This window comes from Cupressus sempervirens, chromosome 4 (assembly GCF_028749045.1).
Source record: "Cupressus sempervirens isolate cs-2001-9-10 chromosome 4, ASM2874904v1, whole genome shotgun sequence".
Classification (NCBI taxonomy): Eukaryota; Viridiplantae; Streptophyta; class Pinopsida; order Cupressales; family Cupressaceae; genus Cupressus; species Cupressus sempervirens.
Window position 1 is genome coordinate 739,466,583 of NC_143121.1, and position 27,117 is coordinate 739,493,699.

The 27,117-nt window shown below is 36.3% G+C and overlaps 1 protein-coding gene across 1 annotated transcript in view; it reads right to left on the bottom strand.

Moving 5' to 3' along the window:
* The window catches only part of LOC149563459 (uncharacterized), a 66,369-nt gene that overhangs the window by 29,315 nt on the left and 9,937 nt on the right, over positions 1 to 27,117 (bottom strand). The window contains exon 3 of the mRNA XM_089826709.1: positions 19,964 to 20,111. Within this exon, the coding sequence (XP_089682835.1) occupies positions 19,964 to 20,111 (148 nt within the window). The remainder of the gene's footprint in view (positions 1 to 19,963; positions 20,112 to 27,117) is intronic.

Consider the following 27,117-nt stretch of genomic DNA (forward strand, 5'->3'; position numbering starts at 1 on the left):
AATGAGATTATCATTAATTTGATATGATGTTTAGGCAAGGCAATATACCTGCCTTTAAATAGGAAAGGCAGAGGCACTAGAATGCATTAAGTTAGTCCCAGATGAAGTTCAAGATGAGAGAGAAGTGGAAGACATGGACCTGCTGATTCATCTAGCTGCCCAGAGAACGCCAATGGCTTTCTTAGGGGAGTTTCCAAAGAAAAGGCTAAAAGGCTGAAATCTGTTTTCAGATCGAAGCATGACCTAGTGATTGATGCAGTTAAAACTAAGTTACCTTATTCGCTCGTTGACCCCCAAATTCAATAGTCGATTCGGTCCTCATTCGAAGTCAGTTCAAATTCGAGGCAGATTCGGTCTTTTCCTGATGAATTCGCTGGCAAAGCATTGGGCGGAACCCTGATCGAATGACCACCAAGTTTGATCGACCTTTTTAGTTACCTGGTGACTTGGAGACGAATGTTTGTTTGCATTTGGGCTAACTTTATTGTTCAACGTGATTTTTTTCAATTTGACCCGAAGCTGACTAAAAGTGGACACCCTTGTTAGTTTCAAGTCTGCTCATTCATCCGCGAGTAGCAGCTTGGGCACACATTTCTTCTGCAAGTGACTCCATTGATGTCAGCATTTTTTAAACTTCGTCTGTAATATGAGTTTGTTCAAGCGGAAATCTGTTGTGTAGCAATTCTTCTGTAATATAAGCTCGTTCAAACTGATATCTGTTGTGTAGCAATTCACAACGAGCAAGAGGAGAGCAAACTTGACCTCAGCGACCTGTACATCACTGTAGATCGAGCAGAGCTGGAGAGTCCGCAGCAGCAACTTTTGTATCTAGTTTAGGTTTTTTTAAATAAATTTTTACTCGAGTTTAATATGTTCTAGAATTTTTTGAAATTATATTTTTAGGTTTAATAAATTAATATGTTTCATCATACTTTATTTTTTGTAAAAAATAAGTTAAATTGATTGATTCAGCATATTTTTACATATATAAATATTTTTTATTTAAAAAAAACCTTGTATAGACGAACCCTACACAAACTGGAACCCAACCCAAAAAAAATTTGAGCGAATTTCGAACCCGCATACGAACCAGAATCCGAACTGGCAACTTGTTAAAATGATGTTGGGTGAGGATTTTTTGAGGTCAGATCACTGCTATTGGGCCAACTTGGATATCTTGGCCATGTTCCTAGTTACTATATTAAATGTAAGAGAATCCAAAGAAATAGCAAACGCAGTCTGCCAAGGCTTGGTGCGGATGACCTTTTCCTGGGTGAAATTAGGGAGGTTCTGGACAACATTGAAGGAAAGGTCATCCCATTGTCATGATATTTTCATGTGGTCCATCAGCAGGGGAGAGCAGTTGAGAAGTCCCATCACCACCTCTGTTGTGCCAAACTCAATTCCTCTCGCAGACTGGAAGTGGAAAGAAGTATAATGTTCCTGAATAAAATGTTTGACCTGGTGCTGGAAGATGCTGTGGAGTGGTTGCAAGAGTACCTCATCAAAGGACTGTCGACTGAAAATAACGAAAAAGAGGCCTTTGGTGTGGAGATCAAAGAGGAATTCGACAACGAAAACAGAGGTGCTTTGGAGGTGAATACAGAGGATCATGCAAAATGTGGACAAAAATGTCCAGTAAGGCAAGAGTTGCAGCTACCAGACCAGACAAAATAGGGTAAGGGAAGAATGCATGCACTGATATTTTGTGTAAATACTCGGTAAAATATGATGGTTATACAAGTTGGTTAGCAATAGGAGAGGTTGGTAGCATTACTCCACAAAAAAGCATATTACTGTATAGGAGAGCATGATGTCTCCATTTGTCAGGGGGGTAGAAAAGGATGGCTGTAATTTTGATATTATATTAAAATAAACAGGAAAAGCCCCTTTTCTGTGTTTTAACTTTTGATTGACCAAAAAAAACATTTCTAATTAATCATTTATGTAAACAATAGAAGAGAAGCTGAGATTTATTAAAAATTGTAGTGATGTACAAAAGTTCAACATCAGAGACAACAAATTCACGATGTCTTCAACCCTACTAGTGGAATCATACCATGAACCAAGACTCCAATGGTAGACTTTCTAAGATTATCTTAATGTCTCAATGTCAACCATGCTATAGACAGTCTGAGCAAATTTTAGCCCTATTTATGCAATTTCTGTTTCAAAGGCAGTAAAACCTGCTGGCACTCATCATTTCAAAAAACAGTACCAAGCTCCAGCATTATTCATCAAATGAATGAATAAAAAGGGGTTCACCACTGCCACCCGAATCTTGAATGGGTTGTTTTATAATATCAGTCAAGTGCTTCAACATGCTCCCAAGTAAGGGGTGTACTAGAGCATAGAACATAGCAAAGATATATGTAGAATCCAAACTTAAAAAATTTGACTGTAACCATAGTAGCATTACTCAGAATTTAGATTGCCTTGGTAAACCAAAAATATAAGTTAAATTCAATTACTAGGGATTTAATCTCACACAGAACCACAGATTTTTTTTGTGGTTTTTAAAATCAACTCTCATGAAGTTCGGGGGCAGCATGGCTGGTATGAGGTTGAAGAATGAAGCCCCCCACCACAAAGCCCAAATTAATACCTTTGAGGCCATGAGGATCTTTATCTACATTCACCTTTTTTGGTTCTCCCTCTTCCTTCCTCTTTCCCTTTCCCCTCCTCCAACTTACTGTTGGTGATTTAGAATTGTAACTCATCTTCTGCACCTATGGAGGTCAAGCTAAAGTTGTTAACATCTAATAATTCATTCCTAGTCAATCAATCACTCTCTGAATAGTTGGTTGGTAGCTTGATATATCTTACAGCCACTGGACCAGATCTTTACTTTGCTATCAGCTCCATCTCTTTCAAACTTTTGATTTGGATACAGAAAAAATGAGTTTTGTGATATGTCAAAGGTATTCTTGACTTTGACATAATATTTGAAAGGGCAATTTATTTTGGTTTGATTGGATATAGAAACTTTGACCGGACAAGATCAATTGATAGTCAATATGGAACATTCCACTACCAAGAATATTTCCTCTTAAGGTTTAGAGAGCGACTCTACAGCAAGGTAGGCTTCAATAAACCATACCTGTATCTTCCACTGAAGCTGAATACAAATTAATTGCACATGCTGGTTCTGAATAGATTGGTTACATGGAATTTTGGCATATTATTAACCCTCAGTTTTCATCAACCCTACCTTTTTAATAGTCAAGGTTATTACAGTTGTTGAAAACACTAATGCACACACCAAACACATTGAATTTCATCATCACTATATTTGGCAGCCAGTAGACTGTAGACTGTAAAAAATATTGCTTTTCATTTCTACACTTTTTGGAAACAGCTGATGATTTATGACTAAACTCTTAGTCATGTTCATTTTCTGGCTCAATTATTAAGGTGGTAATAAAAGTATTAGTATAATGTGTTACATCCCAAATTTTTGCCTCTTAAAAATAATCATGTAGCCATTACATATTTCATGTGACTGGCAGATAAGACACTTAAAATCAGTTGAATGTTATGATCATGAGAATGGAAAATTTTGGTTGATCGTTTGATTCACGTGAAGATGGCTTGTTAGATGTTAGTTACAAATTAATTGAAAATGATTAATATTATTTTTCTCAAGAAGTTATAAAAAAAAATAGTAGTCATTGTATTGGTGATTAGCTGTTGTGATAATTATGAAATACTTTTGTTTATAATATCTTGTTTTAAATTGAGAAATATGTCATTATTGTGGAAATATTCTTTCTAGATGTAAGAGCAGACAAAAGGGGCAGGCATTGCTAAATGGGATTTAAGGAATGGGACACCAAAAAGGTCCATTGTCAAACTAGCAGGTATGGGTTCTAACCATCTTGGTGAAGGATTTAACGGCTAGGCAACACAGAGTATACCTTGGACAATCATGAGCTAACCAGTCGGTTCTTAATTCAAGAGAAATATTAAACATTTAATAACATAAAAGAATTTGTTAACCTCTTTTTTATAATAAAACCCGTTGAGTGGTCGTCATTATGTAACTCTATATATTTACACCATGTTATTTTTTAACATCTACAATTGCACCTACATGTATGCATGCGTGCACAATCAATATATTGATAAAAGGGATTATATGTACTTTCAAAATTACAAACACACACACACACACACGTGTGTGTGTGTATATATATATATATATATATATATTTGATATATTTCATACATAAACCTTGAGAAAGTATAATCTTTATGTCACCCTCATATCGACATTGTTCCTTTATAAATTTTAAAAGATAGAAAGAGTTGCTTGTGACCGAAGGATGGCCAAGCACGTCACTCCTTTTGCTTGTAACAAATGGAGCGTGTAGGAAGATTATTTTAAACATTCCCCGCTGCTGGAGGAAGGCTCTCTTTTTCTTCTCTATTCGCATTGTTGGCTCTGAGTTTTATCTAACAAGGAATCTACCCTCCGATTGCAATTTCTTTTGGGCAGTATATCATTATTCCCTATTACACATCACAGTACCCCAAGCGATTGGATCAGCCACACCATTTGCTATCGGTACAATACTCATTCTCGTGTTGAAGCTTGTGATTCAAGCAGCGATCACTGAACACAATTACCATTCTCTAGTCATGCAATCATTTGCTCAAGTTTTATTTTCATATGTCCTTTCTCTTTTTTGGTTGTTTCAAGATGGTTACCTACAATGATATTGAATGATTGTAGTGTTAATATGCATCCTCAATCATGGATGAAGCAATACTAGCCATAACCAAATGCTTTAAGTATAATGATTTAAAAAGTATAAGAACTATTTCATCTCATTTTGATTTTTCATGCATATCAAGTGTTGGAAATCATACAGACCCACACTCCATGACAGTTTGTCACCATTGAATTTGTTTAGAAATCACATTTTAAAATGCATACCATCTACATTATATATGGAGCTAGTTCTGATATAATTCACGAGGCATCAATTTGACTTATACAACGGTATCGTCCATATGTCATTGAGATAAGAATCAGATTCAAAGAAGTAATTCTGATTGAGAAGTTGAATGCAATATACACACAGAAGTCTCCCAGGATACACCCAAGACCAGAAGGGTCAAGCAAGAATGGGTGGGGAGGAGAAGTATCCCTATAAAAACAAAATGGATGTCAATAACGAGAGTAAATGAATAATTAATACTGCTTATACCGAGTCAGCTCCTGGTTGTCCAAAGTATATTCCGGTTGTCAAGTCAAGCGGTGGGTGATCAGGCTTATACAATGCCCATCTAAGTCCTTGGCCAAGGCAGGTTAGCGACATGATTGCGGTAATTGATCACTAGAGGTCAGAGTGCTAGTTGACAGAGGGGAGGTTGATGGAGGATATCCATTGCCTTGTCTATTGCATAGCTAACACTCTAACACCAGGATGCTTAGGCGGCAGGACTATGGTGCCCCAAGCCTAACCCCAAGGTAGGGAGGGCCTTTCTCATATGACATTGTGTGGGGATAAGTTAAGTTCCACGGTAGGGAGGTTAAGCCTATGTCAATGCTTCTCCTCTTCACCAGATGCCAAGGCTTGCACAACACATTGACAATTATTTGATACATGTATGACTCTTGATCTTTTGCACGTTCCTTATATTAATTTCATGTTATCCCTTGAGATGTATATATATGTGTGTTTCATCATAATGTTCCTATCAAATGTAATTGTAGAAGTTGGTTATGGAAGTTATAATAGTTTCTTTCATATAAATTAGAAGAAGGTTGTTGCTTCACTTCTGTTTACTTATTCTTGTACAATGAATTCAGTTGATAGTTTTATTTCTAAAGGAAGTTACGAATATAACCACCTTTATGTCATTCTGTTATGAAAATCAGTTTAATCTTAGAATATGTTCTCTAATTTCCAGCCTATGAAAAATGGTATGTTACACAATGATATAACAGAGTGGGTGTTTAAACCAGTGTAATTTACTAATAAGTTAACTATTAGTGGTAGTTAGTAATTTTAATAAAGTTGTTGTAACATCAGTTCTTTGTAACTGCCTTCTATTTCGAGTATGTAGCCACTTACAGCACTATCTTCATGATTGAGATGCCAATTCTATTAATCCCATATCTATGCTATATACCAACATTAACAACATGATGAACTCAAACATGTCCACCTAACAACATGCAGCAACAGCGTGTCATCCAGCAACATTCTTGTGTACAAACTACAAAGTGCAACAAATACCACATCTAGACATAGGAAAAAGCCATTAGAACCTCTAAAGTCACATCAGGTACACTTGATGAAGTATGGCACTCTACAATACGTGCTCCAATTACTTTCTGTAATATGGCACCAGAGCAAATTCTTTTTGAAAAAGTTATAATTTCTTAAAATGATATTTAGTCTATGAATTTTTTAAAATATTTTCTGAGATTTCTTTGCAAGAATTTTTCTTTGAAGCCGACTAGGGTTTTGTGAGTACATCTCTGCAAATCATGATTTTGTCGAGTTGGGCATTTTTGGTGGTAGTTTAAGATCAAATGCTTCCTTTTTTCTACAAGATAAATTGTATTAGGTGTTTTCCCTGTGGTTTTCCTGCATCCCGTGGCTTCAAATCTCTGTGTTTTGAGGTCATTTCTTCTTAGGCGTGGACCTCCATTCTGCTGCGACCATTACTGGTCCTCCTGAAGACCAACGTGTGTTTCCAGCTTGTTTTATCCATGGGATTTGCAGGTGTTGTGCCTCTCTTTGCACAATTTGTGTTTTTTAATGTGTTTCTCAGCCATTTATTTGCTCTCATCCAGCTAGGCCTTTGCCCTCCGCAAACACGGCCATTCATTCCTTATTCTCAACCTTCCAACAAGAAATCTGCCATTTTTTCTCAGAGATTTACTTCTATATTCCAGCCAGCTAGGGTTTTGTTCGAACCTCTCAGTTGTTTTGCCAGATTTGAAATCTGATTACAGATTATTGGTGGGTTTTTCACTAAGTTAACATATTCGCACTCCCCAGGCCAAAATCGAATTCAGTTCGCTTAGAAGTCAGGTTTGGTGCAGAGTCAATGAGAAGTTGACTATCATCTGACAAATTCAACTGAAATTCCGTGTGCGGGACCCTGATTGACTTTTCAACAACTTCGGATGGCATTCATTTTCCATATTCGAACCCAGAATGACTTAGCAACGACTTTGGCCCAAATCTGAATATCATTGACTTTTCAAACATTTTTTTGAACTTATTTTGCCGTTGAAAACCTAAAAAGTATCGAGGCGGATGTAAATTTGTTCGTTTTAACTTTTTGCCCGTGCTCTCTTCTGCGACAGCCAAGCTTTTTTCCACTGTTTCTCCTCCAACACAACAGACAATTTGCAAAGGGTCTAGTTCGCTGTTTTTCCGCAGGTTCATTCATTGCAGAGGTGGAGCTTGAAAGTTTCAAGTGTAAACAATAACCATGCTTTAGACTTTTACTAAGTGCTCTTTTTCTAAGCTTCATTACTTATTTTTCCCAGCCGTTTTGGTTACTTCATTACCTGTAGAATCTGTTTCTTCTCAAAGCTAATTCAGATGAATCTGAATGTAGAGTTCTGTTCCTGTTCTATAGATGAATGAATGACCAATAATGAATGTCAAGTTCCGTTCTGGGTGATTCTTCACTTGGTTACTTCATTACCTGTAGACTCTGTTTCTTCTCAAAGCTATTTTGGATGAATCTGAATGTAGAGTTCTGTCCCTGTTCTATAGATGAATGAATGACCAATAATGAATGTCGAGTTCCATTCTGGGTGATTATTCACAGAAGAATCATTCAGAACAGAACTCTGATTTCATTTATTAATTTTGCATTATTTTGTAAATATATATTCTAATTCTAATTAATTCTAAATTCTATTACGTATTACCGTCTAGACACAGTAATACATAATAAAATTCTATTGTGTATCAATGAAATTCAAATTCTAAATTTAGGCTAAATTCTATTGTGTATTACAGTATTACTGTTACAGTATTACTGTTTAACATAATAATATTTTAATTGTGTTACTGTATTGCCTTGTTTTAAAATATTAAAATATTAATATATATTAAAAAAAAAAATTAAAACTTGTGCAGACGAACCTGAACCCAGCCCAAAAAATTCGAGCGAATTTCAAACTCGAATTGTGAACCTACATACAAACCAAAAAATCCAAACTGGCAACTTAGGTTTTTTGAGATCTCATCTGAGTCATAGAATTTTTTGGATGCCTTGGTTTTTGTGCCTTCAAATTCTTTATGGGCTTTTCGCAAGGGTTTCTGAGATGTCTTCAGCTTCTTCAAAGTCAAAAAAAAACAAAACTCAAAATCCGTGCCAGACGTACTTCATCATTTTCGTAAAGTCTGAACCTGAATTTGCCTATTTTTTTGCATTAAGCGATTTGGAATCATGTTCTTGGATCTATGCTATTGCCTCTTCTATAATTTTTGTTTTCTGTGCCTTGGGAGCTGTGCAAGATGGCATCATTGACCAACTTAATGTTGGAGGGCAATCAAAGATTCAATGGTAAGAATTATAACACCTAGAAGCAATGAATGTTGACAATCTTTGAATATCATCGCCTTGAGACAATTGTTTTGGGCACAGACTCATCCTACCACAGTCCAAGCAGATATGGACGATTTCGATGATTGGAATCAAGAAGTTGTCATGCTTCTCAATCTCTGTCACAGATGATCAATTGCCTCAAATCCCTTCTGGCAGGTCTGCAGCAGACATCTAGCAACACTTGAAGGAGTTGCATGAGACATCCAACAAAAGTTGAGCATTCTTTCTAAAGAACTAGTTGTTCTCCATCAAGATGCATGAACACATGTCTTTACAGGAGCATGTCACAAAGATTAAGGACAATCAGGATCAGCTGGAAGCTATAGATCGGAAAATGGAGGAAGAAGAGTCTACCAAAATCTTATGAGCACTTTAAAGAGACTCAACATTACTTCTACTATTGTTCATCTAAAATTTTCAGAGTTATGCATCAAACTTCTGCAGCAAGATCGTTGGAAACAACAAATTGGTAGCAATGCCAACTCATCCTCCTTTGACCATGCCTTTTCAACCAAATCCTTTCACAAGGATAAAGGCAAATATCAGCATTCTGTCATCTCCGCAGAAGGGCTCAAATCAGTCACAGGATGCTTCAAAGAAGTAGGTGCAGTGTAATTGTTGTCACAAATATGACCTTTTGCTCAAAGCTTGTCACAATCAATTGACTTTTGAACAACAGAAGCAGGGAGGGTCTCAACCTAAAGCCAATGTTGCTAAGCACATAGAGCGGAAAGAGACTGTCTTTTACGCCTCCATGGCTAAAAGACCTGCAGACCATGTAAAATCTTTTGCTTGGTGTATCCATTTTGGTGCTTCCCACCATTTCACTTATAGACATGATTGGTTTAGATTTTTCACACTCATTCAATTATATTTGGAGGAGGTGAAGAGTACACTGCAGGGCAACAAACAAATATAGTCTGAAGGGAAGAAACTCATTTTCCTCAATGTAAACTACATTCTTTGCATGGAACTTAACCTATTCTCAGTGAGTCAGATCATGTGGCATTCTCCTCAACTTGATGTGATATGTAGTACACACAAATGCTCAATTGTTGATCGTGCAACACGCACCATTGTAGCTATCGGCATTAGGCATCACATACTATATAGACTTGTGGATACTAGTGATTCTCTTGAGCATGCTTTTGTGAAAAAATCAGCTTCTACAGCAATCTCTAACATCAGTGATATGACCACCTAAACATTCACTACCTTGCTTAGCTTGTTCAGGATAATTTAGTGCTTGGCCTCCCTAAAATTCAAACTTAAATTACCGAGTTTTCAAAGCTTGTCAGGCTACAAAGAAGCACAGGATCTCGTTCACGGATGGTGACTCTTAGTGAGCCTCTAAGTTAATACAATTCACCCATGCTGATGTTATTAAGATGATATATTATACTTTCTATAACGGTCAACTACTTGTCTTTAGTCCGTCTTTTAGTCTAGATAGGAATGTTTCCTATTCTGTCTCTTTTGTCTTCAATCCAGATAGGAATGTTTCCTATCCTGTCTTCAGTTTTGTTTCTAATTTCGTCTTCAATCTACGTTGTTTCTTTTAGAAACAACGTCCTTGTAATTCTTTATAAGGAACACATTTGTTCCTCTGTTAATCAAACAATCATCCGAAAATCCGTTAATCTGCCAATTCTTGAATCTTGTAACATGGTATCCGAGCCATTATAAGGAATTTTTCAAAAAAATTATAATTTCTTTTGAAATTATCTACTAAATTTTTTGAAATTATTTCTAAGGATTTCTCTATAGCCCGTCTAGGATTTCTACTTCTTTGAGAAATTTATCTGTGCACATCTGAGTTTCGGCTAGGGTTTATGAATCTACAAATCGTGTGCGTTTTTTGTTTGGCAATTTCTCTGCTCACGCCGGATTTAGAACTCTTGGTTTTTGGCTAGGGCTTTTGGGAACAGTAATGGGTGTTTTTCCTGCAAATCGTGACTTGCAGATCACGTCTAATATCTTGTGGAAACACGCGATCTTTGCAAATCGCATGTCATTATTAGGGTTTTGTTCCTGGCTTGCATTTGGTGTTCTGCGACCTGACCTCTAATCACGTCCGCAATTTTTTTGGCTCAATTTTTATGCAAATCATGGCATCATTCTAGTTTGGTCCTATTTTAAAGGCCTAAAACTCTGCTCGCATTTCTACAGCGCTGGTTGTCACATTTTTTTTTGGTGGTTGTTTGCTTCATTTGGAGTCGTTTTTGCTTCATAGAAGCTTTGATCTACTACAAAAAACGACCTATTTTGGCCTGCAAACTCCATTATTTTCTGCCATTTTGACCTCCTTGGCCTCCGACTGTTATTATGCTCGAAACCCTAGTTTTTTGACCTCAACATTTTTTTGTTTTCAAATTCTTGGTGGGTTTTTCGAGACCTCATTTGGGTCTTCATCAAAATTTTCTGGGTACCTCATTTTCCGTGCCTCAATTTTCAGGCCGATAGATTTACTTTATGACTACAGATTCCTTCTGGGTTTTCTGTCTACTCTTTTGGGCACTTGTCATTTTTTTGGGTCAGCCTCAACATTGCCTCAAACTTTGTACAAATGGCATCTTTGACTAATCTAATGTTGGAGGGCAATCTACGATTCAATGGCCACAGTTATAATCACTGGAAGCAGTGCATGTTAACCATCTTCGAATATCGTCATTTGGATGAGCTTGTTCTAGGCACAAAGACTCGTCCGACCTCCGACCAAGCAGAACAGGACAAGTTTGATGATCGCAATCGAGAGGTTGTTATGCTTCTTAAGCTCTCTGTTATCGATGACCAGCTACCGCAGATTTCTTTCGGCATGTCAATTGTAGAAATCTGGAAATATCTAAAGGAGCTGCATGAAACATCTGACAAAAGTCGAGCATTCTTTCTGAAGAATCAGTTGTTCTCCATTCTGATGGATGAACATATGTCCTTACAAGAGCATCTGACAAAGATTAAGGACATCTACAATAAGCTCAAAGCTATTGGTCGAAAATGGAGGAAGAGGATATGGTAGTCATCACTCTGAAAAGTCTACCATCATCCTATGAGCACTTCATAGAAACACTCAACATTACATCAACTAATGTTGATCTAAAGTTTCCAGAATTATGCACCAAACTTCTGCAGCAAGATCGTTGGAAACAACAATTTGGCAGCAGTGCTTCTACAGCATCTTCAGAGCAGGCATTTGCTGCAAAATCCTTTCAACAGAACATTGGCAACCATCAGTCTTCTCAGCCTTCCCAGCATCAACCTTCTGCTCAATCCCTGGATGGCTCTACGAAGCAAAATGTACAGTGTAATTACTGTCACAAGTTTGACCATATGAAGTTTGAGTGCCGGAAATAGTTGGCTGCCCAAGCAAGGCAAAATGCTTCCCAGCCAATAGCACATGTTATCGAGCTTCTTGATCAAGGCGAAGCTGCATTTTTTGCCTTCTGAATTTGTTTTTGTTTTTCTGGGTTTGTTGATTTTCTCCTCAAAAATCATTTCATTTTGTCTGTAATATGCAAGGTTGCGTGAGATTCGGGGTTTTACCGTTTTTTCCACAAAAACAAAGTTTTGTAATCTGTTTTGAGTCATAGCACTCTTCTGGCAAAGCTTCTTGGTTTCAGCATTCTGTAGATTCAAGGAGGGTCTTAGTTATCCCAGAATGTTTCGACATCCATACGTTGACCATTAGGAGAGGGTATTAATATGATATTCTATACTTTCTATAATGGTCAACTACTTGTCTTTAGTCTGTCTTTTAGTCTAAATAGGAATGTTTCCTATTCTGTCTCTTTTGTCTTCAGTGCAGATAGGAATGTTTCCTATCCTATCTTCAATTTTGTTTCTAATTTCGTCTTTAGTCTACGTTGTTTCTTTTAGAAACGTCCTTGTAATTCTTTATAAGGAACACATTTGTTCCTCTGTTAATCAATCAATCATCCGGAAATCCATTAATCTACCAATTCTTGAATCTTGTAACAAATGTATGTGGTCCAATGAATACTCCTTTTGTTATTGGGTGCAAGTATTTCATACTTTCTTTTACGCAATTTTAGTACAAAAATGTAAATGCAGTTTCTTAAATAGAAATCAGAGGTGTTTTCTATATTTCAAAAATTTAAGGCCTTAATAGAAAAAGAGTTTGGTTGTTTTATTATATCTCTTGGGTTTGATAATTGGTGAGGGAGTGTTTGTTATGTTGCTTTCTCCGCTTTCTATGATACACATGGCATAAAACGTCAATTAACCACACAATACATCCCTTAACAAAATGGCATTGTAGAAGCATTGTTTATTGTGGTCTATCTCTTTAATAGGGCTCCCATACATGTTGATAAGGAGAAGACTCCTAGGGAAGCTTGGACTAGTCATAAAACCTAGGATCAGCCATCTAAAAGGTTTTGGCTCTTTAGCATATGTTTGCATTCGAAAAGCCCAACACTCCAAGTTGCATTCCAAGAGTTAGAAGGTTATGTTTACGAGTCACAATGGCAATCATAAGGCTTACTGACTGATTGACGTAGACACTAGTCATCTTATCTTTAGTTGTGATGTTGTCTTTGATGAAGAACGAGGTCCATTTTTCTATTCCTCATCGGAGCAGAACTTTGGGTATCAGCATTTGAAGGCCTTTGATTTAAGTGTTCATCTTCTATCGAGTCCACCTGATGAGAGGGATGATGCAAAGTTTGAATGTTTTGATGCACTACCTGAATTTCCTTTGGATGATGTTAATCTTCCACCAATTGCAAATCCTCTTCCACCTCCAACTCCAATTATTCCTCCTACTATTGGCACATCTATGCTCCCTCCTAAATGGTGGTATAAGACTATTAATGATCTCCCTCTTGATGAGCTCAAGGAGGGTAGATCTTCTAGAAATAAGAGAAAACAATTGAATACAGTTAACTTTGCTCTCATGGCCAACCATCATAATATTTATGAGACTCAGAAATTAAGGAAGACCAAAGGATTCCAAAGTGGGAACAAGCTATAGATGCGAAATACCAGTTTTCTGAAGAATCATGCTTGGGTTCTCTCTCATCTTACTCCAAGGAAGAAATCCATTAGTTGCAAACGGGCCTATAAGGTCAAGTATCATGCAAATGGTACCTTAGATAAATACAAGAGTAGATTAATTGCTCGTGAATATACACATAGGAGAGCATTGACTATGAGGAGACTTTTGCTCCTATTGCCAAGGTAAGTACAATTCATCTTCTTCTTGCCATTACAGCTCAATTTGGATGGAAAGTCTATCAAATGGATTTAGAGTGCTTTCCTCAACGGTGAGCTGCAAGAAGAAGTCTACACGACGCAACCTCCTGATTCAACACATTTTATTGCAGAAATCAAACAAGATTTGTGTAAGGATTTTGATATGACAGATTTGGGGCTTCTCCATTATTGATTAGGTATTGAGGTTTGGCAGACTGATGGTAGTATCTTTATTTCTCAGTCTAGGTATATGCCAAAAACTTGCTTGAAAAGTCTTGTATGCAGGATTGTAATGTAATAAGGGAGACAGTTTGTACACTATCTTTTGGAAGAAACTTTGTCAATTGCATTGTTCCTTTGTTTGTACAATATTCTTCTGAAAAGCCTAATTTAACCAATCATTCAAAATCTAAAAGTAAAATATCCAATGCAGGCCACACAAATGTGAAATGGAAACCAATAATTGGGGTTGAATAATAAAGGTTTGATGTTATGTGAAGTAATGAAGGGCATATTGCCGTATACTTCCACACATCAAGCTCGAGCCTACTGTTTTATGCTATGTTCCTCGAGGACGCGTACCCAGCCTAAAACCCGACGTTTCGAGGACAGGGACGTCCCGAGGACGGGGGGACGGGTATGGGACATCCCCCAGCCGTCCCCAAAAAGTGAAAAAATGCAAGGGACGTCTCAAAAACTTAGGGACGCCTAAGGGGAAAAACAGGGACGGCCAGCCGTACCCGGTACAGAAAGGGGACGTCCCAAGGATGGGGGGACGGGTATGGGACATCCCCCAACCATCCACAAAAAGTGAAAAAATGCAGAGGACATCTCAGAAACCAGGGGACGCCTGAGGGGAAAAAGGGAGACGGCCAGCCGTACCCGAACATCCCCTTTTCTTACCAAGTACTTCTAGCTGTCCCTCTTTTTTGTTTGCATAAAATTAAAAAAGTTTAACATAAAAAAAAAAATGTAAGCCTCCAACTTGATCGGCCAAGTTGTCCCCACCCCTCCAAATGCCCTAAAAGGCAGTAGAGGCAGAATAGGAGCAGCAGGCTGCTTCATTTTTCTATGTTTTCTTTTTTATGTTGAACATGAACATGATTATGATACATTGATACTTACGACTTTATCGCAGCCCTCTACCCTTTGGGCCTATAGCTTTGGGCATATTTTGATTTTGATTCTCAGATTTATCATGTTTATCATTATGACATTATGATATTGACAATTGTTAATGTTCATTGTTCAGTGTTCACTAATATTGATATGTATTTTGACAATTGGGTACTAAAATCGGATATTATTTGCTAGATGGCATTCAAATGTTGTATTTTATGGTTCTATAATGTTTAAATGACATGCTCATATGAATGACATGTATATTTGCAAATTTCAGTATATATTTTAAAATTTCCCTATATATATAGCCATCCCCATTTGCCGTCTCCCCCCGTCACCAAAATCACCAAAAAAAATTGCCATCCCGGAAACCCGTCCCGCCATCCCCGTACCGCAAACTTGGGGGAACATAGGTTTTATGTGAGACGAATTGCAAGATTACTATTACTACAATGGCTGAAGTTTGAAAATCCACTTGGACACAATCAGCTCAGCTAGACAAGGAAACCTTTGTCGAGAAAAGAAATTTTAGATAGGAGCATAATTACTCAAGAGGCCATCTTCTTGATGAATTACAATTAAAAATATTGTGTTTATGAAGGTAGATAATGTTTATGTCATAGTGTCACAAGCTATCTTTCTTTCCTAAATTTGAAAAATTTATATAATCTAATCTTTATTGAAGACACCGAAGGGTCCTCGCATTGAAGAGTCAAGACAATGATGTATCATTAAAACAAAGAGTTTTCACTTTGTAACTACAAAACATTGAAGAGTCAAAGCCATTTTATATATTATTCAGGAATTTTTATGCGATACAGATTGATATCTTGTGTTTCTGAATATTATTTTAGTTCGAGCCTCATGTTTGGGCAAATTGTATTTCAGACTTCTGCTTATTCATCAATGAAGAGATTTTTTGTGTGGCTGGATATTTCTCCCTCAAGATGGACGGTTCTCCCAGGATAAATTGTTGTCTTAGTGTTCATTATTTTATTTTTGCTATTTATCTTCATTTCTGGTCAAAATATTAACAGATATTGCTCAGGCCTATGACTTTGTGGACATAAATTTTACTCAGATTAATGATGAAGATCTTTGGTGATAATTGAATCATGAGTTTGGTTTAGTATCTTATGGAATAACTTACAGATACTATTTTTTTTAAAACATAATTATCTCCAATAGCAGAAGCACTGGCAAAGTCGCAGCCATATCATGAGATTACGTGTTAGTGAAACAATGCTTACAAAAGACACAACATAAATAACAGTAAGAAACAAAAAAGAAACTCGAAAAGAAGATGTTGACCATAGAATAGGATTTTGTTGTTTATATTCATCTCATCAATTACATTGTATTGCACAAAGCCTATATCTTTCCAAGCAGATTGCATTGCACAAAACATGCTTCATAGTGTATAAATAGCAACTAGAGGTTACTGTTGACTAAATTTCAATTATCATATAGTAAGTACAAAGTTAACCTATAAACTAAGTACAAAGTTCCAAAAAATCAAAAGTAATTAGTGACTTGCTACTACAAACAGAGCTATGCTAGAGGGCTGTAGGTTCTGATGATGAAGCTCCTTGTTCAAGGCCTTTCCAATGTCGTTCAACCCCATGAATATCTAAGTTTGCAACCAGGATCTCAAAATCCTCAAGCTCAAAAAAGTCATTAAACAACAGTTTTCTTTTGCTGAGCAGACATCATAAATTACAAAAAAGAAATAACTGATTCATATTTGTGATTTAATATTATTTGCAATTTCTACAACAGTGTGAAAAAGAACTATATTAAGAGTCTGGAGGAAAATAAATCAAATGACAATGTTCAACTTAATAGTTTTTGAATCAAAAAGCTCAAGATAGAGTAATATTACACAGAATATTACATCTCAAAAGCCCATTAATGATTTTCACATGTTCTTATTGATAACTATCTTAGAAGATTTGTTAAACGGTGAAGTTAGTGTGATATATTTTTCCATTAGACAATAAAGACTTGCTAGTACAAAAGAGAGCAGCTATTTGAGCCCAAAATTTTCACTACTTTTATTCAAGTAAATTTTCCTTGTGGGTGATGAACTTGAAAACATTGATGAACTTTTGAGTTGAGAATTTGAAAGAACATAGGTACAAGTTTCAATGGAAAAACAAAGCACAAGGAACATTCACTTTTAATGGCACAGTTGCCTGAAATCTATCAAGGAACATTCATTAAACATGTGCAGTCAAAATGTAAATATGGACATTACTTTATATATTATTTCATAATAATACATAGTCTTTTTCTTTGTCTTGTATGATCTTCTATTCTGAATCATAATGTAGGTATGATCATAACTTCATTAATTAGTACTTGCAATCTGATTTTGCCCAGCCTTGTACATTACTAACCTGTCCATCAATTAGTGTCTATGGCCTTCTACAAATTCTTGACAGTACTTTGACATAGATTTCACTTGACATCAATGAAAATGATGGCAACAATTTTGTCTACTAATCTTCAACTGACAAGAAAACCATTAATTTTGCTCATACACGTTCGACATCAATGACAACAATCTTGCTCATACATTTTAACATCATTGAAAATATTCTAACAGTCTCCCCTTTTCTCACTATAATCCTTTATTATCGCTAGCTCTTTCCCATTTTGTATATCTCCCCCTTTGAAATCAATGGCAAAAGGAAGTTCATGAAACATCTATCCACAATTGAATCAGGATAAAAAAACTAATCATATTCTTTAATACTCATATCCAACACAATATGCATATACTTATGCCCATTTCAGAGATTCCCCAACAGTACCCCTTGCTCTAATATTCATCTTTCTCCAACTCTCCACACTTTATTTTTATGTTGTTTGGGTAGTGCGCTTCCTCAATGGCTGTCCAAGAGAATTCAGATCATCTCCTTGAATTACACAGTTAGAAACTTGCTTAGCTATCTCCTTAAGATAAGATAAAATAAAATATTAATGTCCAACAAGAGACCACCAAAAGGGTCTAGGGGACTCAAAGTTACAACAAACAGGCAGCCAGCAGCCAGCACACCAAACAGTGTCCATGGAAAGAACAAGCAAACAAGAAACAAAACAAAAGAGAGAACCAAGAAAACACCACCACAAGGATGACCAACTAGAGGTCCCCGGTAGTGGTGAACTACCCTAGAACGGGGTAACTATCATGGCGGGAGGGAGTCTGGAACCAACTCTAAGGCCCACAAGGAGCAGGGTGCCACCACCGTGATGTGTGATCTCTACAAGGTCTCACTGACCTGGCATGAACTAAGGTAAAAGGGCCCAAACATTTGGTAGAGATGACTAGCGTGAAGAAGGATGTGATGAGTTCAACACGCCTGGATCTCAAGGTAGAACTAAGGTAGAAGGGCCCAACAGACACATGGTACATTTGGTAGAGATGACTAGCGTGAAGAAGGATGTGATGAGTTCAACACGCCTGGATCTTAAGGTAGGCTGAAGTTGTGAGGTGTGATCACAAAATCGAGTAGCCCCCTGGAGGTAGAGCGCCAAGCACCACAGGTCAATGTACCTAAAAAAGGAAGCTAAGGACCAGCAATCCCTAAACAAACAATGGAACCTCCCACAAATCTCATAGTAGATGGAGCAATGGAATAGAAAGTGTTACTCCATCTTGGCCACACCCAAGACACAAAGCTAACAAATTTGAGCAGATTGATAATCTCTATCAATCTGCTAGTCGATCTAGATGTGAAGACGATGGGAACCCACTCTAAAGGAGCCCAAAGGAATACGCAAGGCATGAGGCCAGCACCGCTCAACATAGAGGGACGCACAATGATACCATCCTAAATGTCAATGCAGTGCTCAACATAAATGCCATACTAGGACAAACCCCCCTGCGGAGTCGATCCAAGTCATGTGGATATACCATTTATAGATGTCCATCTTGATATGCTCGGTCAACTTCGACTAGGTAGAGAGAAGATTAGCGGGAGCATCCAATAAGTATTGGAGGGGAGGCAGATGGTCAATATCAATGCCCATAGACCGCAAAAGGCAGAAGCCTGAGCATACCGGCCATAGGCCTTACCAAAAAAGTCGATCGCCCCAATCGCTCTAGAGGAGTGATAAGCCATGTAAGAATATCTGTGATGACACTCCGCCAAGTTAGCAACCCCCGGAGTCAGTGAAGAAACTTGACCCCTGCAATGATTAAATTGTAATATTAAATTAAAAAAATCTATCATTTAACGTGTTAAGGCATTGGAAATTTGAAAAGTTGTATTTATGCTTTGGAAATTAAAGAGACCTTTAGTTGGAATGTGAAGAGTTTCTCTCTGTTGTATATATTGCATTAAGCGAATGGCATTGCACACTTGAACATTTATGATCAATAAAAGTGATATTTTTGGTTGTGTGGCTGGGTTTTTCCCTTCATCTGAAAGGGTTTTCCCAGGATAATTTGGTGTCTCTTGTATCTGGTTTGTTTTTTCCTTATTGTTGATCAACTGATTTCTGGGTTTAATCCAACAGTTTCTACACATATATGAATATTGTTGACTACTTCAAAGATTTTCTTATTCTCCATCGCTTGAAAAACAAAATTGCTCCTATTGGCAGATTGCTTTCAACTCACATTACAGACAACAGGTAAATTATCATCCACAAGAAAATGATACCAACTGATTGCAGAAAAGTTACAAGGAAAAGTAGTAGCAAATGTATAAGCAGAGAGGCATAAGCATAAATCTATTATCAACAGGAACAATTCAGCAATAAACATTTGACATTTGCAAATTATTTATGATATTCAATAATATCAAATTTCACCAGGAAAACTGAAAACATACTAATCGGCCTGCTCTGCAGACTTCCCACTTCAAAAAAAAATAGTCACATTACAATATTTAGTATCTTCTTGAAGAATAACATGCCATTCTTAATCTACGAGAATATTTACCACAACAATTCCATCTGGTAGCAGATAAGCAATAAAACAGTAAGCTTAAAAATGGGATGATACTCATGCAAAAAGAAAAATGATTATTACTCATATGATGCACGTGCAGAAGCTTGTTGTTTACAGCTCATGCGTCCATGCAGTTTAGCTTTCTGCTTCCATACATTGTTAGATGGTGAAGATCTTGACGGAATCAATTTTACCATGCCATATCCAGGAGGCTTAGAGCCATAAACACCTGAAAACCAGACAGAAAAGATGGCATACTTGAAGGAGATGTTTTAAAAACTTAAAAGTGAAAATCGTATTTTCAATGAGCAATAACAAAGAAAAAAATTATGCAAAAGAAAACTTCTAATTTTTATTTAGCTTCCTTCATTGAATGTTTTTACTTTTTAGTGTGAAGAGTTAAAAACTGTACGGAGGTGTTTTTAGCATAAAACCTCCACATAATGATTCCAGAAAAGTTAAATCTGTGAAACAAAAGTATTCTTGAAGTCCATTATTCCAAGTAAACAAAATGAAAGTTCAATTTAATCTCTCATGATTATTGCAAATAATCCATTATCTCTTCATCTTTTAACTTTAGCATGAAAACAATACAGATGATGTTAGCATGAAATGGATACATGACTATTAGTGCCTTTAGAATCAACAAATGCCAAAAAGGTAAACCTGTGGAAATTTTGTTGGCCCTACAGAATAAAACTAAGTTGCTGGTTTGGATTCGAGTTCGAAATTTGAGTTTGAAATTCGTATTAGACTTTTTCTTTTTTCTTTTTTTCTTTTTTTGGGTGGGGGGGGGGGGGGTGGTTATATTTGTTTTGGCTCCATCTGTACAAACAACACACACATATGAAGCAGAAAATAAGTCCATACACTACAATGCTAATAATAGTGCAACATTTGCTGCAACACCATATATATTAACAATCAGAAATATATCACCACAAATCTCATTTTAGATCTATAGGATTCGTCACTTGAAAAAATCAAACATAGAATATAGATCTTTTCATGAAGTGAAATGTGCCATATTGTAAATGGAAACATATCAAGGTACTCTAAATTCTTTAAGGATCAACTGAAGCACTAGATGCTTTTCCAGTTCAATTAATCTTCTGTAACAGATCCAAGACAACGCGCACACAGATGGCTGCATTCTCAACTAAATGCAGACTGATACTTCAGGAATACAGAATGCAGCAGGCAAAATAAAATGTCTGCCAATGCAAATGAGACGGTGAAAACATTAATTTCAACCAGATAATTTACTCCCGGTATTATATTCGTCATTGGCAAATAGAACAATGTATGCACAATCAAACTGGAAAGAGAGAGATGGATAGTAGACTGGAATAAGACCTTGGCAGTTGGCACTTAACTCACATACCAAAATAATCAAATTTTTTCATATTTATATTCATATAGACTAAATTAGAGGAAAAAAATAAGAAGTCAACAAACATTGTTTTTTTGACCAAAGTCTGCCTGGGTTCTACTGCATTTAGTCAAAGTCTGTGCAGATTCTAGTAAATTCAGCCCAGGTCCCTCTATGAGAATCCGGGATAAATTTGGTCCATTGCAGCTGAATTTCCATCAAATTTGACAAGGACCAGGATTTGCAGCAAATCGAACCAGACTTTGCCAGGGCCAGAGATGAATCTGGTAAAAAACTATTTCAAAATTCAAATAATGTACTGTTTCAAGAACTCTATACAACACCAATTCGTGATGTTAATAAAACAATAAGGAGAAAAAGGCAATCAAAATATTGCAAAAAAAAGACTAAAATCTCGGTGACTTTCAACTTCCTCAAATATGGAAAAAGTTATAAATCTTCTCATTGTGCAGCTAAAGGCAGTGCAGAAATATCAAATGCCGTGGAACAAACTAGGATAGCCAAGGCACATTCTAAACACTCTCAGTGGAGCCACCACCAGATGATGATAAGTGCAAATATAGATAAGATGTAAGGCCCTATACTAAGCTTATATCTAAGATAGATACTAGAGAAAATGGAATGTGAAAAGGACATTGCTGAATATGAAAAATATGGAAAGTACATGCAGTTCCTGGCCCCACTGCAGATAGAAACAATATCATCACCTTACCTACTCCCATAGGTCCCCATTTTAAAAGCAGAAATTCAAGTTTCAGAACACAATGCTAGAGGAAATGCAACACCTGATGAACCAATTGGAGAAGCAAAAGGAAATGAAGCAGCCCCAGGTGGAAGTTAGAGATTCAGATCTATTAGATTTCCACAATCCATGTCAATGATTTTTAATTTCTGGATTTGATTGTGTAGAGTTTTTTTCCATCAATTTTTCGGATCATACTGCATGAGGAAAAAAAACTCTACACAATCTTACAGAACAGGGACTTGAACTAGTTATTCGAGGAGGATCAAGTGAAGAGAACAGCAGGTCTGATTATCAAACTTCAGCGATGGAGAGACAAGTTAACCAAAAGTCTGTTCCTCTCCTAACTTAGGGGGGTGGGCTACAGTAGCCTCGTGAATGTCATTAAAATCTATCATATCATATCAATCAAATCCAGAAATTAAAAATCAAGTTAGAGATTTTCAATTTGTCCTCTTTTGTTGTTCTTGATTACTACAGGCCATAGTTGATCTTACGAATTATAACCACGATTAATCATGAAATTGAGCATGACAGATGGTCATTAGAATTTTTATAGAATGAAGATTTATTGTTACTAAGTTTCAAGTAACTTTCCAGAGGCAGACTCAGTTTCCGCAGTAGTGCAATACTATAAATTCTCTTCTTATAGTTTTCTCATTTCCAAGGACAAAGTAAAAATATAATAATAATATTGTTAAAAATGGATTATGCTGTTCTACGGTCATAATAAGCTAACAAACCATTCATCATATTGTATTAATTGTAAAATGTTTTTCCATATTGAACATTAAAAGGCAAGTATTGAATAAACCAAAAAAAATTGTTAAGGACAACTGGAAACGTAACTCTGCCTAGATCAGTTCAGAGGTGAAGCAAGCCCTTGCTATGGATGGTGTTACATGCACACATTATTAAGTTATAATCTTAGTGTGGATATTTAAAATGAGTTGCTCTTTTTTATAATCCATCATCACTTTATAATTACACCAGATTACCCTGGGCATCTAATGATCTGAATGGAATCTAGGATTGCTTTTAATATTTAGCCAATCAGCTAGTATTAATAAGAATGCCACCAAAAAAGTATCATGTCTCATGCCAGAAAAATAAAAACTGGCAGAGACATGCCAACAAAAATGAACCGGAGGCAAAAGTAATAAGTGTGTGAGCAGGGGAAGGGGCAAAGACATGGCTATTGGTGCTGCACAAGCTGTTCCGCTGCATCCCACAGACTATTTGAATCGTCTAGCTGAACTGCATTCTATTTAATTTACCTGCAACTGAATCTCTATAAATTGTCTCAGTTCAGTGAAATATAAGCTCCTCCCACATCCTGGCCTCAATTCCCATCTAAAACCCCTGTCAGCCACTGGCAAAGGTTACCAGTTATGGCGATACAACACTGATCTCTCTTCTTCCTTTTTTAAAATTAACCACAGAGTTGTTTACCAGTTATGGCGATACAACACTGATCTCTCTTCTTCCTTTTTTAAAATTAACCACAGAGTTGTTTACCAGTTATGGCGATACAACACTGATCTCTCTTCTTCCTTTTTTAAAATTAACCACAGAGTTGTTTACCAGTTATGGCGATACAACACTGATCTCTCTTCTTCCTTTTTTTAAATTAACCACAGAGTTGTGGCTTAAGGATCTATTCAGATTTTTCCAGTCATAAAAGAATTAAATTGTAACTGAAAAATTAGAAGATTTAAAAAGCAGCTGAAACTTTTATTTAAATAATATTGAAACAATGGACACCAAAAAAAATTATAAACTTTTTCTATTTGAGTAATTAGTATATTAACAGCTAATTTTGAATACCCAACAGGCTCTTCCGGGATTGAGAATCCTCATGTTGTCAAAAAAATTCTGACAAATGATTTGCAAGCAGTCAAAAGTATTCAATCAAAAAAATTGCAAACAGATAAAAAAATCCATTCCTCACCTCACATTGCAATGCAAATTTCGGCATGTTTAATGCACCAGGGAGGTAGAGCCATTGCTTGCCTCGCATTAAAAAAAAATCACACATTTAATGTAATTATTATTAATATTTTCTTTAAAGGCTGTGAAATCTCCTCTGTTTGAATCGGATTTGAGTTGATTCTTAGCAGTTTGAAACATTGTTGACCTCTGCATCATATAGGATCTATTTGAGCTGCCATAGAATATTTTAAATTTGTTGATTTTAGAGAAATAAGTTTCCAAGTTATTTTTTTATTATTATTCTGAATAGAACAAGGCTGCAAAACAATTGAATAGCAGCTATATAATCCCAGCTGTCGTGACACTTCTTACCCTTAAATTGGGTGATAAAAGCATTTAAAAAGCCACTGCAAAACAAAGCAGATTAAATGATGATAGGATTTTTCCATCATTACACTGGGATTTTTGCTAAGGCTTTGGCCACCCCCTTCAACAGGCACTTCAACATGCACCACCTCCTATGGCATTTTATATATGTGGTACTGAAAGAGTTGCAGCGATAGAGACACAAGGAAATTCAGCAAGGCAGACAAGAAACAGGAATGATCTTGGGCAATATGAGAATTTTTCTGCCCTGGACACCGTTTATGCCATCTTGTAGCTTTTCAGCAATTGCAACTATGTATTTAGCATTGTGGTCGGTAATATAGCATTCAGCTCTAGATTTATGAGCTTTGCCTTCAAAACACTCTTATTTCTACATTCACAACTGAGTGTAGATGGTACCTTTGCTGACATGTTGCAAGCAGTTTGTGGCATAAAAACTATTAAGCATTCTCACTTGAACACAATTCAAAAATGCCTTTTAATGTGTACATGGGGAAAATAACTCAAAGCCAATGAGGCATACAATGTTGGTAAATCTAAATGGTAGTATTTGTAAAATGTTGGAAGGAAAGAGCAATTTTCAACCAGGGATAATTTAAAGAGAGGCAACGTCATATTGAAAATTCTTTTATATGTTCAGTTGTCAGTAAATGAATTTTAAGAAAATCCTGAAGGATAGAAGACAATTTGTTTATCCCACAGCTCTGTATGTGTGTCCATGGCATGATGAGAAATTGAACTGCCTCAAACTAAATTATTGATAGTTTCAATGGCATTTCATTTTAAACCACTTTAATTACATATAATATAAAATAAATCAAGGACCAAAAAGAGAAAGAATTACTCCAAAATATTAAATGAAAGTGCCTCTCCCCATCTTATTGAATTATTTTCAAAAAATTAGATCTTTTCGGCAGTAACAAAAATCAATGAAAAACGAATCAGAACTCTGAACCATAAAGTCCATTATGAAAAACGAAAAAATCAATTCCTCCAACATATCCAGAAAATGATGAGCATTCAACCAAGTCCGGAAACAAAAAGAACGACTATCAAACATCTCCTGAATGATTCTTCTCTTCGAGATGCAAGATGACTTCACCAAAATTCAAAACTATAAGGCATGCATGACTTGGCTCTATCTAGATGGGAAAGCATGTCAAGTTCTCATTCTACAATCATATGAATTGATTATTCTCAGTTGCTACCATATCTGTGGGGCATCAAGGAACCCATGGATGGTTTAGCCACTTTCAAGATAAACAAGTTCCACTTGCATCTTGAACTTTCATGAACAACTCACTCAATAAAAGATTATATTTAAAACTAATTGTACATATTTTTAATGACATTTCTACATTCAGCAATTCATGATTATTTAAAGAAAATATTATAATTGTTAAACAAATTAAAAAACAATAATAACCTCTTCTCACAAATCTAGCTATATATAGCAGTTTTTGTTTTCATGTTGTAAAACTAATTTTTAATAAACATCCACGCAGCAAAATGATATAGATGGTTTTGCATTGGGATCCTAATCCGAAGAGCAAATTTATTGTTGCCTCTAGATACCAAGATATGGATAGGCAGCTACATGGCAGGGAAGGTGTGCTTTGGTCAAAATGGGTTTGCAATAGCTTTTTCTGGGCTAACTGCAATTTTTCTTTGGCTGGTTGCCCAGACTTTAGGAAACTATTCTTGCCAAATGTGATGTTACTGGACCTATGGATCCTAGTGATCTAGTTGTGATAAGGAACATAAATCTTGTTGGCAATGGAGCTGGGCCCTTGGCTAGAAGGAGATTAAGGCATATTCATAGCGAAGGAAGATGTCTCTCCCCTCTTGAGAGAGTTTTAAAAATCAACATGGCTGGGTCTTCTAGTGGGAATCCTAGATGCAGGAATTGGTGGTGTTGGTAGAGATAGCAATGGAAATGCTGTGTGCTTCTCTTCCTATAAGGGTTGTAACTCTATAACCTTATAAAGGCTATAGCTATTCTTTATACCATAGAAAAAGGTGCTCTCTTGGATAGAAGAGGATTGCTTGTGAGTCCAACTCTCAGATTGTGATTGATGTTTTACATGCTCAACAACTAGAAGATGTTAACTTGCAATTAATATTGTCTAAACATTGTTAACAACTAGACGATGATGTTAAGTCGCATTTTAGTATGGTCAAACAGATCCTTCATCTATGTTCTCTGCTTGATTATATTTCTATCACATTGCAGGAATCGAATAGGGTAGTTGATTGCTTGACAAAATGGGCTTCAGACAACCAAGGTGGGAGTGATATTGATGATTGGAGGCTCATTAAGGCCAGAGTTTAAGGAGATGTTGGATAGGTTAATTATGGAGGATAAAGGTGTGTAGGTGTACCCTACATGGGTTTGGTTCTTCTTGGGAGTTGAGATTTCTTGTTTTGGCCTTGGGCCCTTGCTTTGTATTCCTTAATTTGTTGAATGTTCTGAATAACTTTCTCACCCCTTTTTTAATAAAAAAATGGATGTAGACAAATTGTCTCCCTTCAAAAATTGAGACAAAATTGATTTTGCAACAAGATATACAAGGTCAAAAGCCCACAACAATATACAACAAATATTGAGATATTTCAATTGAAATTTGAGAAAATAAATAGAATACATGCAATAAGCCTATTTGCTTTCAACACTAATGTTCAAATATGATTTGGAATTCCAATCTGATATAGACCTGCAAAAGCATGAATAAACAGTACAATAGATCCAAAAATATTTCTCCAAGCTTTCCCATAGTCATC